At 45.1% G+C, this 21,249-nt stretch overlaps 2 protein-coding genes across 3 annotated transcripts in view; one reads left to right on the plus strand and one right to left on the minus strand.

Annotated features, from left to right (window-relative positions):
• The window catches only part of SLC22A3 (solute carrier family 22 member 3), a 50,123-nt gene extending 31,491 nt beyond the window's left edge, over window positions 1-18,632 (plus strand). Inside the window, exons 6-11 of the mRNA XM_045011431.1 lie at window positions 4,169-4,266; window positions 4,389-4,603; window positions 8,904-9,012; window positions 11,582-11,694; window positions 13,403-13,502; window positions 13,645-18,632. Coding sequence (XP_044867366.1) covers window positions 4,169-4,266; window positions 4,389-4,603; window positions 8,904-9,012; window positions 11,582-11,694; window positions 13,403-13,502; window positions 13,645-13,699 — 690 coding nt within the window. The 3' untranslated portion in view covers window positions 13,700-18,632. The remainder of the gene's footprint in view (window positions 1-4,168; window positions 4,267-4,388; window positions 4,604-8,903; window positions 9,013-11,581; window positions 11,695-13,402; window positions 13,503-13,644) is intronic.
• Window positions 18,212-21,249, minus strand: part of LOC123367290 (plasminogen-like) — a 61,439-nt gene continuing 58,401 nt past the window's right edge. For both annotated transcript variants that reach the window (XM_045011429.1, XM_045011430.1), the window contains exon 19: window positions 18,212-18,697. In XM_045011429.1, the coding sequence (XP_044867364.1) occupies window positions 18,536-18,697 (162 nt within the window). In that variant the 3' untranslated portion in view covers window positions 18,212-18,535. The remainder of the gene's footprint in view (window positions 18,698-21,249) is intronic.

Below are 21,249 nucleotides of genomic sequence, written 5' to 3' on the forward strand. Positions count from 1 at the left end.
ACTGTGCTGATGAGTGTCGCCAGTACAACACGTTTGGCAGTCGAGCTATTCCTTCAGCTCCAAAGTGACAGTGAGGAGTCTGACGATGATATCGATATGGATTTGCCTGCCGCGTGTGACACTACAGTGCTTGTGGCATTCACGGAAATGCTCAGCACCGTTGAACGCCGCTTTTGGGCTCGGGAAACAAGCACTGACTGGTGGGATCACATTGTCATGGAAGTCTGGGATGACGAGCAGTGGCTACAGAACTTTCGTATGAGAAAAGCCACTTTCATGGGACTGTGTGCTGAGCTCGCCCCCACCCTGCGGCGCAAGGACACAAGATTGAGAGCTGCCCTGACAGTGGAAAAGCGGGTGGCTATTGCAATCTGGAAGCTGGCAACTCCAGACAGCTACCGGTCGGTCGGGAACCAGTTTGGAGTGGGAAAGTCGACCGTTGGAATCGTTTTGATGCAAGTTTGCAAGGCAATTAATCGCATCCTGCTAAGAAAGACCGTGACTCTGGGGAGCGTGCAGGACATTGTGGATGGCTTTGCACAAATGGGTTTCCCTAACTGTGGAGGGGCGATAGATGGGACGCATATTCCTATTCTGGCCCCCCCCCACCTGGCATCAGAGTACGTTAATCGTAAGGGGTATTTCTCTATGGTTCTCCAGGCGCTTGTGGATCACCGTGGGCGTTTCATTGACATTTACACAGGCTGGCCTGGAAAGGTGCATGATGCACGCATCTTTCGGAACAGTGGCCTGTTCAGGAAGATGCAGGCAGGGACTTTTTTCCCAGACAGGAAGATCACAGTAGGGGACAGTCCTGGAGGCTGAATATGCACAGCCAGAGAGCAGGGCTAATAGAGAGGCCCAGCACAGGGCTACAAGGATTAGGGATGCCTTGAGGGAAGAATTTGAGGCTGAAAGCCAACAGTAATGTTTGCTGCCTTGCATGGGAGTGAATTGCACTGTTTACACTGTTATTCTATTATCCCTAAAATGATTTGCAGTGCCTCTTTCTTTACTGGGCTAAGGTATCTTTCACTATCTGCTATAATAAAGACTGTTTTCAAAGCCAAGAATTGTTTTATTGAAAAGAAAAAAACTTCCTTGACAGACAGAAACACAACATTTCATGAACACAAGAGGGCAGGGGTGTGGGTTGGTGAACTGCACAGTCACAAGTTTGCATACGTCCTGTCTGGAGTGCTGTGCAATGAATCCTGCACTTCAGGGTGCATAAACTGCATGGTGATGGGGGTTGAGTGCAGAGGGTAAGGGTTGTAGTTAGCAGGGCTGGTTGGTGAACGTACAGGTGTTGGAGGCAGCTGGTGGTGGTAAGAACCTGGATGCTGGGGAAGGGGGGTTTGAACTGACATTGGTGCACAAGGCAAAAAGCTTTGGGACGGGGGGGGGGGGGAGGGTGGAGTAGCACGGTAGTGCTCTGCTTGCATGGCAACGAGTGACTCGATAGAGTCTGCTTGGCGCGACGGGATGCTTAGCAGCTTCTCTGTGCTTTTCCTCTTGGCCACTGCATTTCTCTGCCGGGTCCTGCTTTCCCTCTGGCGGATCCTGCTCTCCTTCTCTCTCCACTCCTGCAAGTTTTTACTCTCTCTAGCAGAGTGAGCAATAACAGTTCTCAGCATGTCTTCCTTGCTCTTTCGGGGATTTTTTCTCAAATTCTGCAGCTTCTGTGCTGTGGTACATCTGGTCAGTCCAGCAGTCAAGGTCACTTTAGAAAAAAAGAATTGACAACATTTAACAGGGAAGCATTGTGTTCATTATCTCAAGACTGAAATTCCCACACACTGAAGGAGTTCTCAGTCCTCACTTTAGCATTCTTTTACCACACACATAACACAGCAGAAGCCACAAAATGGTGAGTGAGGGTTGCTTATAGAGGGAGAATTGGGGCTTGAGTGATAGAGGGGTGCTGGTTGCTTTGGGTAAGCTTCAGTGATAGAGGGTTTGAGTGAAGATGCAGCTGCAGGGGTGATCTTCACTATCTCCCTATCTCTATCACTAGCTTCACTAAAGAGTCTCCCAACATTTTTCACAGGAGTTAATCCTGGAAGATATCTCCTTGCTGCGAGTCACTACGGAACAGCGGGAGGCTCTTCTACAGCAATGTGGATTCCGCCCTGGACCCTATGCGGGTTGCCTGTGTTCAGCGATGGTCCCCCCCCCTCGCGGCACAGTGGCGCGGACGCGTTAGCCTGACTGGGACAAGGACAACAGTGGCTCTTCCTATAAACCTGTGCAGGCATATTGCCCACGCTCTGGCTGAAACTTTTGCTGAGATAACTGCAGACGATTACCGTGACGTGATAGACCACATCAATGGACTATTCCACATCTAGGCTGGCATGCATATAGCCCGAACCCCCCTTCCTCTCCAGAAACATTTCCACCCAGAAAATAAAAGCCGCTTACCAGTAACCCGCTGCTCTGCTTGTCCTTCTGCAACTGCTGGCTGCTGCGATTGGGTACTTTCCTCCTGGCTTGAGAAGAGCTCCTGGCTGCATGCCTCAAGGGACTCTGGGGTGTCTTCTGGGGTGTCACTCGCGTATTCCTCCCCCCCCCGCCTCCGCCTCCGCCTCCTCCTCCTGTCCCCCACCCAGCTCAGAAGTGTCCATCGTGGTCCTGGGATTGGCAGTGGGGTCACCCCCAAGTATCGCGTCCATCTCCCTGTAAAAACGGCAGGTCGTGGGGGCAGCTCCAGATCGGCGATTACCCTCGCGGGCTTTGTAATAGGCACTCCGCAGCTCTTTAACTTTCACCCTGCATTGTAGTGCGTCCCGATCATGGCCCCTATCCAGCATGGACCTTGATACCTGCTCAAAGATATCGTAATTCCTACGGCTGGAGCGCAGCTGGGACTGCACAGCTTCCTCCCCCCAAACACTAATGAGGTCCTGCAATTCGCCAGTGCTCCATGCTGGGGCTCGTTTGCCGCGTGGAGGCATGGTCACCTGTAAAGATTAACTGATTGCACTCCACACACACCTGGCTGCAGCAAACAGGAAGGAGATTTTTAAAATTCCCAGGGCATTTAAAGGGCGGGTCACCTGAGGCAAGAGCAGTAGAGTGCAAACTGATGAGCAGAGTGGCTGAACAGGAATTCTGGGATAACTCCTTATTCCCTGGAGGACAATTAAAGCGCTGGTGAGTGTCCACACCTGCTGAGCAGCGCTGGATCACCAGCGCTGCACTCCTTATACCCCAACCCTGACGGGTTTTCAGCCAGCGCTGCAACCAGGGAGTTGCAGCGCTGGTTGTGCCCTGCAAGTGTGGACGGGGTGTAATTGCAGCGCTGGAAAGCCTCCACCAGCGCTGCAACTTGTAAGTGTAGCCAAGCCCTAATTGTTTGTACAGACAGGCCCTAAATCATGTGTGCTTTCTCATCATCATTTTACCTACTTGTACAATGGAGAAAATACTTCCTCCTCGTCTCGGGGAGGGTTGCTTAACTGATATTTCTAAATAATTTGTAGATTTTTAAGGAAAAGGCCTAAATCAGCAAAATGCTTGTGCACATTCTTAACTATAAGCACATTCTGAAGGCCCATTGACTTCTGCTTCATTTACATGTTTTGGGGAAGGCAAACATTAATCTTTCTCTGTTCTAGGCCTTTCCACCCTGGCCTCACTTCTTGACAGTGTCCTCCTCCCTACTTTTCCTCCTGCTACTCAGCTGTAGGATCAAAAAACACTCTCAAGGCCATTGTTGTTTACTCTCCCCATCTCTTACTTCTCTTCAGACCCACCCCTTTGTTCTGACCATTGCCTATTACAATTTCAGTGGCTGGCTGTGAACTCACAATTGAGTGCCTTCTCTGAGTCACCCTTAAAGTTCAATTCTGCACTGAAAAGCAGCTGTAAAAATGGCATTGCAAGGTGCCAGGTTTATTGCCTCCCAGGGACCTCTGAGTCCAATTCTCCATTTACAAGTAAAAATGAGGGTTTTTTTTCTCCTGAAACTCAATAGGAGCTGGAAATCAAGCTGGGTTTTTTTTCCTGGCATATATATTGTCGTTACAAAAGATTAAGGAGCTGGAAATTAGTCTGCAGTTGTATTACATTTTGAGCCCTCTTCCATAGCTGCTGTACTAGCTCAGCTGTGGTGGCCTGTGTTCCTGCCTATGATCTGCTGATTCCGATGTTTGCTTTTCTTTAGATCACAGTTACAGATGAAGAGGTTAGTAATCCATCATTTCTTGATCTGGTTAGAACTCCCCATATGAGAAAATACACATTGATTCTAATGTATGCCTGGTAAGTCCCAATTTTGCTGGGTTTTGAGCATCATATTTTTTCAGTATTGTGATTCTCTCAAACTTGAAATTTGAGTCAGCTGCTTACAGTCATTTGTGTTTGTCTCAATGTTTTTTGTTTAGGTTTACAAGTGCCCTGGTTTACCAAGGGCTTGTCATGCGCCTAGGAATTATAGGAGGAAACCTCTACCTAGACTTTTTCATCTCCGGAGCTGTGGAATTGCCTGCAGCTCTCTTGATTTTACTGACAATCGACCGAATTGGCCGACGCCTTCCATTTGCCATAAGCAACATAGTGGCAGGAGTGGCATGCTTAATTACTGCATTCTTACCAGAAGGTAAGTCTTTCCTTAGCTTCCCAAAATCAGTGATTTCTCTCACAGACTCATAGACTTTAAGGTCAGAAGGAACCATCATGATCATCTAGTCTGACCTCCTGCACATTGCAGGCCACAGAACCTCACCTACCCACTCCTGTAATATACCCCTAACCTCTGGCTCAGTTACTGAAGTCCTCAAATCATGATTTAAAGACTTCAGGTTACAGAGCATCCACTATTTACTCTGTGAAGTTCCTAGAGTAGACAGGTGGAAGCCACACAGAGATTTCGAAGTGGTGGACGAAGATAAAAAGTGTGTTGTGATACAGTTAGCAAATGATAATGCAAACTACAGAACAACAATATGAGGAAGGGGGAAATACATTCATTCCCTGGCTGGGAAGATATTTATCATACAGATCTGGAGCTAGGAAATTGGTAGTTTGGGGAAACTTCCCATCTCCAAATAAATGAGTGTCTGAGAAAAGAAACAAACCTATTTAAATTATATATTTCCTGCTGGTCAGTCTTAGCAGATCTTGAGTCAGATTCTCAGCTCCAGTAACAGTAACAGGCCATTCCACTGGCCTGGGCTTGCCAGAGTGCAGTGTGCGCTGTCAATTCCTCATTTCATCCATCCTATCCCTGGCATGGGGCAAGGGCCAGAAGCAGCTGGCACAGAGCCAGCTATCCTGGCCTGACACCCCCCTGGGTTTCCCTTACGCAAAGGTCTTGGTCCTGCTTCGAGGACTACCAGGGTAACTGTGGGGTGTGATTCAGCACTGCTGACGAGGGATTCTTTTCTATAAACTGATGTCTCTCCACTATGTGGTTACAGTGAACTGTGTATCCCAAGGAAAACATTCAGAGGTGTGACATACTAAAGGCAGACAGAGAACAGAGAGCCTTACCCTGACTGTGAAGTCCCTGCTCTTTGCTTCAGAGTAGTTTAGATTGGAGCTACATCGGATGTATTAGAAAGGATCACCTCCCCCTAAGGATGTCATCAGCAGAATGAAGCCAGTGTTGTGAATACTAGTTAGCCTTAGCGGTGTCAGCTCCAGAAATCATATCACAAGGCAACCATTTAGCAGGCAGATATCCCAAGAGAAGAGCTGTAAAATGGAGCCTATGAAAATGGGTGGGTTTGGAAGCACAATAAAAGATTCTTCATACGGTACGTCTTCACTACCCGCCGTATCGGCGGGTAGCAATCGATTTCTCGGGGATCGATATATCGCGTCTCATCTAGACGCGATATATCGATCCCCGAACACGCTCCTGTCGACTCCGGAACTCCACCAACCCGAACGGCGGTAGCGGAGTCGACATGGGGAGCCGCGGACATCGATCCCGCGCCGTGAGGACGGTAGGTAATTCGATATAAGATACTTCGACTTCAGCTACGTTATTCACGTAGCTGAAGTTGTGTATCTTATATCGATTTTCCCCCGTAGTGTAGACCAGCCCATAGAAACACATTCCTCAGTGGGTCCAGTTTTACTACAATTAGCCTCATTTTTAAAGTTTATTCAAAAGTTACTTTAAGACAACGCCACACGTTTAAGCAGCTCAATTATTTCAATAAATCCAGCCGCAATGGCAAGGGTCTGAGCATCAGGAGATCTGAGTTTTGTTCCTGGCTCTGCCACTGGCTTCCTTTATGACCTTGGGTAAGTCATGTCACCTGGTTTGTAAAGCACTTTGAAATGATACTTACCCTCCTCTGCAGAGCACTTTGGATGGAAAGTATGGTGCCAGTGATGGGCATTATTATGCATCAGGTATTTTTATTATTGCCTAAAAGTGAGTAGTTTGTAATTTGTCATGGTAATCTACAGGGCAATCATGCAACCAGACAGCCCAGTACCATGGTTCCAGTCATTACAATCCTTCTGTTAAAGCAACCGAACAGTCATTCAGTTTAATAGGAAAAAAATATTTTCTTTAAATTTGTCCTATGAAAGCAGCTGTCCCAGTCATCATCCTCCCATTTAAACGGCTTCAACTCTGTTCATGAATTTGATTCAGGATGTCAAGTATCAGAGGGGTAGCCGTGTTAGTCTGGATCTGTAAAAAGCGACAGAGTCCTGTGGCACCTTATAGACTAACAGAAGTATTGGAGCATGAGCTTTCATGGGTGAATACCCACTTCGTCAGATGCATGTAGTGGAAGCTTATGCTCCAATATGCCTGTTAGCCTATAAGGTGCCACAGGACTCTTGGTTGCTTTTTATTGATCCAGGATGAAATTTTGCACCATTTCTGTCCTCAAATGTCACCTTTGTGTGTGTCTGATTTCTTTGAATTTGCTGCCAGGAGAAAGTCACTATTTTCACATGCACATGCACACATGCTCACACATACAGATTTTGGGGATTAAATACGTATTTCCACCTGCAAAAAAAAATTTTTTTTTCAAAAAATTCAAGACAAAAAAAATAGGTGCATTTCTCTTTTTTCATGAAATAGTGTTATTAAAGTCTTTAATGGAAAAGATCCTACACCATTAAATAGGGATGAAATCTACAGAGACCTCTGAACATTTGATAGGGTTCTCTAGAAATTACTGTAAAATCTTATCAGATTTCAAAGACAATGATGTCCCTTCTAGAGTTTATTGAGCCATCCTATAGAATTCCATAGCAGGCATTTAATTTTCTGTTATAAAATCTATAGGATGATGAAAAAAACTATAGGCAAATTGTCATTTTTTTATTAAATTCTAGAGGCCTTTTCTATGAGGCCAAGAGACATTTTTTCCCAGATCTACTTAGAAGTCAGTCTGACTCAGCTCTAATTATAATTTGATTTAGAAAAATGTTGCAGGGGGGAAATGTCACACCTGGATAACGACCAGCAGCCTGCCTGAAGCAAAGGATTGCACAATCTGGGTATGATCATGGGAGCTTGGCAACAACATTTACCACTCATTATCCCACACCTGGCATTATGCAACACGTCTTCGTTGAGTCAGTGGGTTGGAATTGATTTCTGAGTCTTCAAACTGGCCTGGGTGACACAACAAAGCACGAGTAGCCAAAACTTGAACACCCATAGGCGCCAGCACACATTGATATCTGGCAGCAATCAGGGGCGGCTCCAGGCACCAGTACGGCAAGTGTGTGCTTGGGGCGGCAAGCCGTGGGGGGCGCTCTGCTGGTCGCTGCGAGGGCAGCAGGCAGGTTGCCTTCGGCGGCTTGCCTGCGGAGGGTCCGCTGTTCCCGCAGCTTCGGCAGACCTTCTGCAGGCGTGCCGCCAAATCCGCGGAACCGGGGACCTCCCGCAGGCAAGCCGCCAAAGACAGCCTGCCTGCCGTGCTTGGGGCGGCAAAATACCTAGAGCCGCCCCTGGCAGCAATGCCCTTTTGGTTCTACTCTTCCTTGAACCTGATCCAGAGTCCTTCTGATGCAACTCTTCCTGACAGGGCTTGAAGGGTAGTTCTGAGAAAGATATAGGCACCGGAAAACATGAACTGGCAGACTGGATCAGACCCAATGTTCATCTAGTCCATTAGCCTGTCTCTGACTGTGACCAACATCAGATGCCTTAGGGAAAGTGTCAAAACTCTGTGGTAGGCAGATTGGGGTCATTTGCCTCCACCTCAGGTTTCATCCAGCTTCCTGTTAGAGATGGCTTAAACCCAATATCCCTTCCAAATCTTCTGTTAGCATTAACAATGATTAATAATGATAACTCTGAACAGTCTTATTAGCCCTGGAAATGTCCAGTCTCTTTGTGAATCTCGGCTTCAGTGACTTTCTGTTGCAATGTCTTCCCCAGTCTAATTATGCGTTGTGTGACAAGTATTTCCCTTGATCAGTTTTCAGTTACAGCCAGAACAGCCAGAAATTGCTCACTAAATCGTAGGTTCTCGTGTTCTGAGCACACCCACCAGAGTGGGCCCTGCAGACAAGGAAGGCAGGGGAACACCTCGCTTGAGAATTCTGCTGGAGCTGTGGCATGAGAGGGCTCCATTGCCTGTGAGGCGGCATCAGGATTTAGGCAGTTTTGTGCATGCCCGCCCAGCAGAAATTTAGGCACTTCCAGGTGTAGGCACAGGCTGAGCAGTGGCTTCGTGAAAGTCAGTGGTGTCTAAATGTTGGATTAGGTGCCTAAATCCCTTTGTGAATCTAGCCCCGATGTTTGCTTCTGCTCACTTACACTGATATAAATCAGTACTTATGCCACTGAACTCAGCTGAGTTACACCAGTGTGAAACCCATGTAAGGGAGAGTGGAATGAGCCCCATGATTTCCAGCTGACATGGTAAAACACATTTCATCAACCTTGCTTTTTGAATTTACCTTGTTAACAGATATCCTGTGGTTGAAAACCTCAGTAGCCACCCTGGGAAGACTGGGAATCACCATGGCTTTTGAAATTGTGTATCTTGTGAACAGTGAATTGTATCCTACAACATTAAGGTAACTGCAGTTGTTTCATGCACAGCTGAAATCCACATTAAGCTGAAGGAAGTTGCCTTCAGTAGCATTAAACATATTTGCATAGTAAATGGTATTATAGTGTAACCGTGCCAATGTTCAAGCTTAATTTGGCAGTACCTCTATGAAAACCATTCTTCTTATGCATTTTAAGTGCAAAACTCAACTCCACCATAAATAGGGAGGTGTGACTGGTGTCACCATAATTTAAGATGTTCTATTTAATTTGAAAATGTAGTGTTATAGTGTCCCATGGGAGATAAATTACAGATGAGACAACTTAATCAAAGACCTGTAAAGGAGACACATTTCTCAGAAGAATGTATTTTCTATCCAACAAGCCAAAACCTATGTAGCAATGCAGCTAACCCTCTCTAAATTGATTCCTATTAAAGAAATAAACAAGCTAATTATGACAGGATTTACCTCTAGAGTGCCCCCTTCTGAGAGAGTGGGCAGGGGTACCTCCCTTTGTTCCTAGTCCCTTCCTTCAGCTACAGGGGTTGCTACCGAGTCAGTGTCTTTCTAGCTACAAGTAGCAGGGGATTAGTTCAGCACTCCCCCAACAGGGAGTCCAAACAAAAAAGGCAAAGTACAACAGTCCTTCAACCCCAAAGCAGTCCAGGTCCACCTGGCATGCTTTGCAAGGCAAATAGATCGGTATTCTTTGGGTTAGGGCTGGATTTCTCTAACCCCTTTGCAGTCCAAGGGGCTCAGGCTGAGCATTCTGGGCTGAAAGAACAGAAAGTAATTTAGAGGTTCCTCTACTTATCCAGAGGGTCTAGGCAACAGAGGATCTTCAGCAGCCTTTCGAATCAGCATTCACTATTCTGTGGATTTAAGGGGTTGGCACTCTAGCTCTGGATTTGGCTTTACTCTCTTAAGGAACCGCCCTTTTTCAGAGGCAGCGTGCTCCAGGTAGGACTTGATTGCGCCCACAGGAGCTCGTTAATCCCTCCTGGCAGGGATGGGCACTTGCCCCACCACCATAATCAAATAAACTTTGAGTGTCCCTAAAGATAAAATGTAGTAGAAAATGTACCCATTAAGAAAATAGACCTGTTTAACTAACCTATTATCTGTGCATCAAATCAATGATATATAAAACATTCCTACTGTCAAGACACTTGACCTACTGAGTAACTAGATAAACTGGTAATTGTTACCCTTAGTCTTCCATTCCTCTGCTTCTTTTTGTCGGTTTCTGACTCTCACCTGCATCCTGTTGAAATTAGATTAGAAGGTCTTTGGTATATTGCAACAGTCTTAATAACTTTTAAAGATAAAATAAGAAAATGAATGGCTATGCAATATTTCTGGATTTTAGTAAAGCATTTAATACAGTGTTTCACAAACTCTTTCAACATTAAATTTAACTTGGCTTGAGTCTGAGCATTTTAAAGGTAGGAAAACAGGCACAGAGAACTTAAATGAAGTTGCCCCAGGTTATCCAGGAAGACTGTGACAAAGCTGATTACAGAATCCCAATCAACCTAGAGTATGTCTACATTGCAAATGGAGGTGTGACTGTAGCATGTGTAGATACGCCTGAGCTAGCTTTGACATAGTTAGCACAAGTAGCAATAGCAGTGGAGCTGTGGCAGCTGAGGCTTCAGCATGGGCTGTACAAGCCCACCAGGGACCCTGGGTACTCAGGGCTGGTGCAAGAAAGTTTTGCGCCCTAGGCGAAACTTCCACCTTGTGCCCCCACCCCAGCCCTGCGGCAGCTCCCCGCCCCCCCCCGCTGCCCTGAGGCACCCCCCCCCATCCCCTGCGGCAGCTTCCCGCCCCCGGAGCCGTGCAGCACCTCCCCACCCCGGCTCACCTCTGCTCCGCATCCTCCCCAAGCACGCGGCCCCCGCTCTAATTCTCCTCATCTCCCAGACTTGCGGTGCCAAACAGCTGATTGGCGCTGTGAGCCTGGGAGGCAGGAGAAGTGGAGCAGCGACCGCGCGCACTCAGGGAGGAACTGCTGTAAAAAAAAAATTGGGGGCACCGCTTTTTGGTGTCCCCAAATCTTGGCACCCTAGGCAACCGCCTAGTTCGCCTGAATGGTAGCACCGGCCCTGTGGGTACTCACTTGGGCAGCTACCCACACTAAAGTCCATGCTGTAGCTAAAGCAAAAGGATCGTGCCAATAGTACTTCATCTTAGAAACTGGTTAGTTTAAAGGTCTGAATGCAGGAAGGCTTTGTGTGCAGTGATTTAGGATTAGTGTTCCACAGAGGTACAGCTTCTGAAATCCCATTAGGGAAGATCACTGGGTAATTCACAATCTGATGTGCCAGTGGCAGAATCTGGCCCTTAAAGTTGTTGGAATTCTTTTAAAAATTCCCACCAGTTCCCGCTATGTTCAATATATTATTTTTCAGTAAGCCTCTGTTTTCCCGTGAGTTCACTGATTAGACTCGTTGCACTGGTTTGCTTATGTAAGTGTGGGTTGTATGCCCTGATTATGAGATAACTTTGGGCCTAACACATGCATCTCCTAGGTTACATTGTCTTAACCCCTCTAAAATGAATGATATATATATATATTTTTTTTTTGCAGAAACTTTGGTGTTTCCCTGTGTTCAAGTTTGTGTGACCTAGGAGGTATCATAGCCCCATTTCTTCTCTTCCGATTAGCAGCCATCTGGATGGAGCTACCTTTAATCATCTTTAGTAAGAAAGCATTTAAAATGCAACCTTGGATAGACTATTACTTTTGCAAAGGGACTGTTCAGTGCATAAGAGACATACTTTACTTACAGTACTGCAGGCTTGGAAAGTGCTGCTTTATTCAGCTCCATGACACACACAGTGGTGAAAACACCCACTAAATAAACAGGAAATAAGGGAAGGGTGGAAGCATGGCTCCCATACACAATACTGTGATAATCCAGTTAATCCCTTGACCACTTTATTACAACTTGTTTTTAATCTGCTTCCTAACACAGCTTCTTTTCTTGGGAAGAGTTTTATTGCATGACCTATCTTCCCCCAATCCATCATCTCCATCCTCATTGGCCAGCACAGATGACCTAAGTGCAAAGGGGAGCTGTGCTGCATCCTTTCAATGATGGTGGTTACATCAGTTTGCGCACCCACACACATGGAGCTCCAGGAGGCATTCTGGCTGAGTCCCACTGCATTTGTATCCCTCCTAAATTCTAAGCCCTGACTCCCATGGGGAAGACCCCTCAAAAGCCATTAAAAATGTGTTTATCTATCAAAACAACCCTTGCAGCAATGGATTTCTACCATTTTCTGGATAGTTTTCATATGTGACTACCTTTCATCAGACCAAATAAACAAAGGACCACATTCTCTGCTGTTGGAAGTTAGTATAGCTCTAAGTCAACAGAGCAGATCTGGCCAAAAGGAGATAACCTGGGCTATCTCCCACTTAAGGTCCTGCTTTGCAGGAACATGGGAATTGCCATACTGGTTCAGAACAGTGGTCCATGTAGTCCAGTATCCTGTTACCAACAGGGGTCAGTACCAGATGCTTCAAAGCTAGATGCAAGAAACCCTGCTGCCAGATAATCTGGTCACATGGAATTTTCCTGCTGACTTCCAGGTTGGTTTACTCCCTAGTGCATGAGGATTTATAACCTTTCCAAAAAAACCTTGTTTAATTTGTTAGTGTATGTTGTTCTAACTCTGGATATTCTTGTTATTCATATATATATTTTTCCCCCATGAGCTCTTGGCCTCAGTGGTGTCTTGTGACAATGAGTTCCACAGGCTAATTGTGTGAGCAAAATATTTCCTTTTGGTAGGAAATCCTGAGTCTGAAGACTAAATTATGTTTTTCTGAAGAGAAATATGATGAGGAAAGAGTAGGAGGGACAGAACACAGAAAAAGAAAGAGAGGCAGATAAAGAGGATTTGAAATACAGAGTAAAAAAGAAAGAAAATAAAATATTTTTCAAATTAATATTACTCCAACTGTAGCAGTATCCAGAAGTTCCAGTTTACACCATTGTAATTCAAAATTTCTGCTGCACTCTGAAGACCGGATCCTCAACAACATTGTGTAGCTGGGTGTAAAATTATTATCTGTATTTTCATCAGGCCCAGGAGCCCCAGTCATTGACCAGGACCCCACTGTGCTAGGTGCTGTACAAACACAGGACAAAAAAACAGTCCCTGCCCCCAAAGACTTTACAATCAGCATAGTAACATTTCACATCTACTTTCCCAAAATATAAATGACCAAATGAGAAGCAAGGCAGGGGAGAAAGGGGCCTTCAGCTTTTACTTAGTGGTTTGGGAGCAACTTCAGGTCTTTCTACCCTTTTCTTATTTTGTGCCACAAAACTGTCCTGAGAATGAGAAAAATGGCAAACTAGTTTTGGTTTTTTTTTTTCTTCAATGCCTGTCATAGGTATACTTGCAGTTATTTGTGGGATCTTAGTGCTGTTTTTACCTGAGACAAAGGGAATTTCCTTACCAGAGACAGTGGAGGATGTGGAACAGCTTTCCAGGTACTTTGTCTTTTCTTCAATATTACATTGATGTGATTTTCTGATCAAGGGGCAGGGAATTGTACATTTGTACTGAAAATAAATTGGACAGTGCTACAGCTTAGAAATATAACTCTTTTCTTTTCTCCCTCTGTTACTTCAGTCTCCAAAGTAAAAGTGGCAGGAAAAAGAAGCATCAAGATACCTCCTATATATGATCTTTCACTAAAAGCACTGAGCAAAACGTTTCTGTTCTCACACTGGGAATTTGGTTTCCTCCTGATAACTGCTTTAAAGTCCTCTGGATTGAGCTGTATCACAAAAGACACCTCCAAGTACTTCTTTAAAGAATGAAGATGTTCTAAAGAAGTGTTGTATTTTTATATAGCTACAGAATAAATACATATTTTCTGAGTCCATTGTTTCCAGGAAGGGGCGTGTTGTGGTTCTTGTTAGAGAATACCCACTGAAATCAGCTGCTTTGCCTGGCCCAGTAAGCTCTTACTTATTTGTATATGTTTGAGTCATTTGTTCATCCTTGATATTACAATAATTTGGGGGAAACTGTGGTTTAAAATGGTGATGGTTTGGGGGAAGCAGAATTGGAGTAGTTTTGTGCCCCACCGAGCGATAAAGCCTCTGAAAAATCAGAAAAGCGAACGAGGAATTGCTTAGGGAACCAGGGAACTGATGACATTGAGGATGGAGAGAGTGGGGCCTCGTTTCTAATGTGTAGGTGTCAACAGGATATTCTTAATATTTGGGATGGATTGGTATTGCAGAGTTGGTGAAGGGACTATAGGATAGAGTTGCTAAATTTAGCAGGCACTGCATTGTGGTTGAACAGTTAATGCCAAAAGCCTGGCATGGAGGAGCAATTATATGTAAGATGAGGTTTCAAGAAACCATAGGGGGAAATAACCAATATACAAGGTGCTTCCTTCATTACTGCAACTTGGTGAGCTATATACAGTACATCAACACTTCCTAACTCTTCCCAGCCCATTCCACCCAACTGCCATGTCTGCTTAAGGAAAATAGGAACCATGCTAGCAATAAAATGCATGCATGCTTGGAACAGGAAACAGAAGGAGAGTCCATGGAGAAGACCAGCAGAAGTACTTTTCAATCAGAATTTCCCCTGACATGTAGTCAAATGACAATAAGACACATGGCAAAACTCTGTACAGACTAAAAGGAATGGAACCAAATGTGCACCTCTGTTAAAATATCTGGTTAGATGGTTTGTAGTGCCAAATTAGAACACATTGTATTTTGATGCTGTCCCTGAGAGACAATTGTTCTTATGCTACTAAGAGATGCCAGGATTACCTGATCAAATAGACATTCTCCTTAAATGGATAGTGGACTTATTTTAACCTTTCTTGTTTATTTAATGTTTTTCTCAAGTCTTAATGTACCTCAATATAAGAACTCCCTCAGCTCTGCAGTGGTGTCTGTGGTTTGCAGAGGAATCCGTGGGTAATTTTAATTATATTGGTTATAAGCAGAATTGCTTGACGTTTTCTGTGGCAGAGGGAAGTTTGTGTTGTATTGGTCAACTGCCTGCAGTTGCACTTTGTTGTTGCTTGATATGTGATTGAGAACTTAAGGCATGAAAACTTATTTTTCAGGACTTTCTAATTGTACTTTGCTCAGCATGGCATTCAGTATTATCCAGAATAAAATGTAGACAATGTCTGTCAGTATTTAAAATAACTGAATGCCTGCATACTCCCTGTTAGGAATTTAAGGTCTTTTTAAGCTTACAATTGTTTGCGTGTGGATCAGAGAGACAAGGTGGGTGAGGTAATTTCTTTTATTGGACCAACTTGTGTTGGTGAGAGAGACAAGCTTCTGAGCTACACAGAGCTCTACTTCAGGTCTGGGAAACTAACTTAAAGTGTTGCTGCTAAGTAAGTCAGGCATGTATCTGTCGATGCCTTCTGGCTCTTTAATATGATACTATTTTAATAGTAACCTGGGTTATATTTTCAGGTTAAGTATGTATATTATACAGGAAAGAGGAAACTTGTGCTAATGTTCACTGATAAGCAGACGGAGAAGTAAAATCTCAGTCCCTGTGAGAGTTCCTCCATATTAATTGTAGCACGTTATACAATGATCTGTTATAATACTCAGAAATGCCAAAATCCCTTTGGTGACCTTAATTAGGTTCCATTCTCTTTGTTTTACACAGTCTTTTGGCTTGTTTTATTAATATTTTGGTAGAAGGAGAGGGATCAGATGGTGGAGGTACATTGAGGTCCAAAGTGGGGAACGCCTCCCTCTCTCCACAGTGGGAAATAGGGCTTATATGTATATGGACCAATAATTATGCTGCTTATAAAAATAATTCTTTTAACTGCAAAGTCACATCTGCTTTTAAGTCTAAATTTCAATGAGTTAATCATTTCTGAGCCTTATGGGAGAGTCCTACAAATTTCTCTAGCAGGGATATAATTCCCTATTAAAGTCTATAGGTGAATGTTAAAAATTCTATGAAGAGGAGATCACCCTCTAGGATTCATCCCTATTAATTTTTACAGGACTTTTCTTTGAGAAGAAAAAAGGGAACATTTTATCAGTCTTCTAGGCAGTACTTCCAATGTTTGCGCCGACACTTTCTCAACATTTTTGAGCCAGCAGAAGGAATAAATGAAGACATGGTATACCCAGCCATATGCCCTTCAAACTGAGCACCGGTTAAGGAATGATTCAAGAAACACATTTAGGGCCTGCTTCAGAGAGGTGCTGGGTGCCCTCAATACTCATTGCAGTCAGCACGAGGCAAGGGGCTCAAATACCCTTAGGACTGGATAGTTAAGATGTGATTTCATTTATCATGGAGTTTCTTACATATCATCTTTTAGTGCCTTTATATCAAGTGTGATCTGTTTAAAAGTCAAAGGGTGAATTTTCCAACTGTCAGTACAGCATACTCCACATGGGATATGGAAATCAAGGAATGTATTCTGACTGCCTCTTACACTATCACTAGGAATAAAGATTTTGTCATCAGAATTTAACAGACAGGGCTGCTGAATAGGAGGCACAATAGAAATCAGGTCATTCTTCCATGCTTGTATTGACTCTGTGAGGGGTTAACAGGAGCAAACATTCGGTTTTGTGAAAGTAAGTAGACTTGACTAAAAAACCCCACAGGAAGCAGATTTTCTGGATCAAAATCATTTTAAAGTCCTGAAGTGAGAGGTCTCCTGTAAAACTTACAGATGAAGAGTGTGATGATGGCAGTTTTGTGTAATGGCTGACAGAGAGGGGTGGCTATTTCAGTCAAACCCACTATGATCATTATGAAGCCCATTGTGGAAATTATTTCCAGGGATATGGCTGGAAGGTGAAGTACTGGGTTTACTGACAGTAGTAGCCAGACAGTATGATGGTCTTCATATGGGCGGCACTTCAGACCTTGTCACAAGAACAATCACATTTCTGACGTGTTCTGGGAGGTAGGGATGTCTATAGAATGAACTACTGAAGAATCAAGGTGCAAATTCATATAGCAAATTTAAATGTAAAAATCCTACTGGTGGAGCAGAAAGTCTTTCTAAAATGTTTGAGGTCTGATAGTTTATTATGATATGGAACACAGAACAGGTGACTGGCCTCCGGAAATGTATAACAATCTCTCTGGCTGGTAGGCACTCAGCATTATTTGTTTCTCTTTTTCCTTCCCTCTGTTGGACTTCATGAGGAAAGCTGTTCTTGTAGCACCATGAGGTATTAGCTGTGGCTTAATGTGTGATTCTTTATGGACAGAATTCTCATTAGCATTAATCACACAAGGGTGTAACTCCTTCTCTATCAGGAGCAGAAAATATACAACTAAAGCTTGTATAGTGAGGCAAGACTGGTACTGAGGCTCTTATGCCATTTTATTATGTGCCATTGTGGGCCATCATTCACTGCAGTAAAAACTTACATCACTGGCTGCTTCTGTCTTCACTGTGGATTAGTTGGAGGGGAAGGTCTACTTGCTATTCAGCATCTTATGTTCCTGACGCCGCATTCGTACCTTTGTGCTGATACAGAAGTGTCCGTAACAATAAAAACTGTGCATTTACCAAAAAAAATGAGTTTCTCCCATCTCCTACCAGATGTATAGAACACCACAGGAAAATGATGCATAAGCTGATATGCACGCGGGGCACCTGAAATACAAAGGGTCTCCTCTGTCTTCCCTACCACTTGGCTGCTATGAGGGTACGTAGTCTCCCCTTTCTCTTGACCCCCACAGGAGGGATGAATTTTCCCCATTTTCTGGCTCACAGATAGTGTCTGGTGAGGGTATTTCTCCTTCTCCCTGCTGCACCCTTCTGGCTTTTGGTGAGAGTGAAAGAGAATTCCAGTGGCTTCTTTCTTTCTTCCCCTGCCTATGTAGAGTGTGGAGGAGAGCAAAGCCTCCCTAGCACCAGGGAGTTGGCTGAGGACTCCCCCTGCTTTCTGACATGTATAGGGCAGAGGGTGGGGTGCATCAGACAGTGAATGTATCATACTCTTAAACTCTATTAGAGCCACTTGCTGTCGCCCTGAAGAACCACATGCAGTCCAAGATCCATAGATAGAGGACCACTGCTTTACACCACTCAGTTGGGTGCAACTAGTGTCTTGTTAGAGGCTAGGAAAAGTAAACTTGAACTGCAGTAACTAGTGACGATAGAGTAGTTCTATTAATATCCTGAGAGCACAAAAACAGAAGGGAAATTAAACACTTTGTGAACAATTTATTTTATTGTTCTGCTACCGTAGCAAAGATTAAAGTATTTGGGTCCAGTAATGGAAAAGAGAGAATAGGATATTTTTCAACAAGTACCTCACAAACGTGTGTTCATTGTAGAATATAAAACACACCAAAGGAGGCTAACAGTCAGTTTGGTTTCTTGGCAATGACTGTTAATTTACAGTAACTTACAATAGATGACAATATTTATTTCAGATTCTTGTAAATAATTTTGATTTTAATACTATATTTGGAATCCTATGTCTCTACTTTGTGCATTGCATTCCAGGAGGGGTCAGTGAATCCCCAGAACTCAGCCGGTACTCATTACCCTCTCAATCCAACCAACAAACCTAGAAACTCGGGCATAAACACCAGGCTTCATGGGCTCAGCACAGCCCAGACCCCAAGAGGTGACGCCATGAACGAAGAATGTTTCTTGCTCATTACATATTAGGGGTCCTCCACTGTCACCCTACAAAGAAGAAGAAAGAGGGTTGCTACCTTATTGAGAGCACGATATGCAAACAGTAACATTCGGGTCAGAGGCACAGAAGTGGAAATATCTCCATGGCCAAGTATGTGGTCATAAGAAAACACCTCAGCTGGGGCCAGGGAGCTATGCTTTCCCTGCCTGCATGGTTTTTTTGTTGTTTTTTTTTGCAGTGGTGCCAATTAAGGGACCTGGTGGGGTGTGAATGTCCCCTGTCTGGCCCCAAGGTTTTTGGTCAAAGTTCCATACACTGTGAAGACAGTTACCTCACCACTTTTAAGCAGCAGTCTTATAGTAAATCATGGCTGTTGCATCACTTCAGCTGAGTGGGTGCAATGCCACTGAAATTTGGCCCGGCCACCCCTCCGTCCGGATGGAGGAATGGCCAGGCCAAATGGTGTTGCGACTTGGTGCATAGGGAGTCTGTTCCTGCACAGTGGAGTGCAGGGGAGTCCATGGAGAACTCGACTCCTGGCAGCACCAGCTCATGTAAGAGAGGGGAGACTAGTGGTACAAGTAGAATTCATTTCTTACTGGTACGCTGCTCCAGCTAAAGGGGGAGAGGGGCATGTGATCTCCCCATGTGACTCCTCAATTGACTCTACCCTACCCCCAGCCCGGGTCCCATGCTCTCCCCCTCAGCTCCCCTCCCCATGATCCATTTCATATTACCTGGGGGGCTCTGTCCTCCTGCTGTGCTGGAGACATCTTAACCACAGGGCTCTCTGGAACCGCAAGGGTGAAAGGTGCAGAATGTGGGGCCGCACCAGCAGCTCCTCCGGCGCGGCTGTAACACCTCCAGCCCCGCCCCGAGCCTTTCCACACAACTGCGTCTCCTGAGTCCTGTCCGGGGTCTGTACAGCAGCCCCGCTTCTGCTCCTTTCGCTGCTGCGGTTCCTGGGAGAGTCTTGAACTGTAGGGCCCCAAGCCCCACCTCCAGCCCTGTCCTCCAGCAGGGCTGCTGTACAGACCCCAGACAGGAGACACAGGCATACAGCTGTGTGGGAGGGATGGGGATGGTACAGCTGCGCTGGAGGAGCTCCTGGCGTGGGGCCACCCCACATTCTGCTCCTCCTGTGTCTTGCCAGTACGGCGTACCGGCTATAAATAGCTTACTGGTACGGCGTACCGGCTATAAATAGCTTACTGGTACGGCGTACCAGACCATCCCGCCCTAACTTGCACTGCTGGGGGTGACTCCCCAGCCGAGGGAAACCTGGGGTCCCTGCTGGGAAGAGGCATGAGCAGGCACCAGAACAGGGTCCCTGCAGGGGGTGGGCAGGGACTGGAATTCACACACACACCCCTGAAATATCTGAATTGACAATATTGCTTTTTTGTAAAGCTGCATCTTATCCACAGTACTCAAGACAGCCAGGCATGAAACATATTTGTAGAATCAGAGAATGATGTCAAGGGGCATTTGACTGCACAGTTAACCCTGTTCTTCCTCCATTGAGTTCCTCTCCCTCCCACCCCCACTCCCTTCTTTCAGAACATCCCATCAGTTCTCCTACTCCTTGCCCGCTGAAGCCTTGGCTCTTCAAGTGGGGTGGCACTACTACTGTTGCTACCGCTGCCTGTGAGAGAGCTGACTCCTCGGCCTTCTTACTCCCAATTCCTCCTACACAGTGAGACCCACACACCAATTGGGAGCTGGGGGAGAAGCAGAAGGCAGTGAGCGTAGTAAATAAGCTGGTCAGGGAAGAGAAAGGAACCTTAGCAGCTACCCTCTTGCTAACCCAGCTGACAAAGAGAGCATCTCCTCTGAGTGAGTGGCGGGATCAAAGGGTTTAAAAAAAACCTTTTGGCAGCTGGCCGGAAAAGCAGGAGGCAGCACTGGAAAGCTAGGGAGCAAGACAACAGATCTGAGCTTCTGTCCAAATTCTAGACATTCAGTAGCTTCTTCACACCCTATGTCCCACCTAGTCATAAACTTACTGCCTGTAAATATCAGAACCCTGATTCAAGTGCATATGCCCATTGGGCGACAGGCACATCATGGAAATTTCTGCATGCTCAGGAAATACCATTAACATTGCTGGTGCAGGAGGCCTGCTCAGGCAGGTTCATATTTACTTTCAGCCTTCTTTACCAAGGAGTCCCAGCTTTTCAATGAGGAAAGCTCCCAGCTTGATCCCTTTATTCAGTTAGGTTAAGGAGAATTTCTAAAGTCCTTTCACATATTCAAGGAAATCAGAAAACTGGAAACACTTCAGTCCTAATCCTTTGGACTAAAAAAAAAGCCTTTCTACACTTATGAACATTCACCACTAACACACTTTCCTCTAACAAGAGATGGGTCTAAGGAATACAGCATGGAATACATACACATGGGCTGAACTGTAGATTTTCACACCTATTCACTGCTTGGGATGAGGGGGACAATCCAGCTATGAATGATCTCCAGCTCTGGTTGTACCAATGGAAGAAGGAGCGAGGGAGAACTAGATTCTCTATGTATTTTCAGCTCTTCACTTCGTATTGAGCCATGAGTTGCTGAGGCTAATACTGTGCCCCTAAAGGACAGAGCC

Source organism: Mauremys mutica, chromosome 3, assembly GCF_020497125.1.
Source record: "Mauremys mutica isolate MM-2020 ecotype Southern chromosome 3, ASM2049712v1, whole genome shotgun sequence".
Taxonomy (NCBI): Eukaryota; Metazoa; Chordata; order Testudines; family Geoemydidae; genus Mauremys; species Mauremys mutica.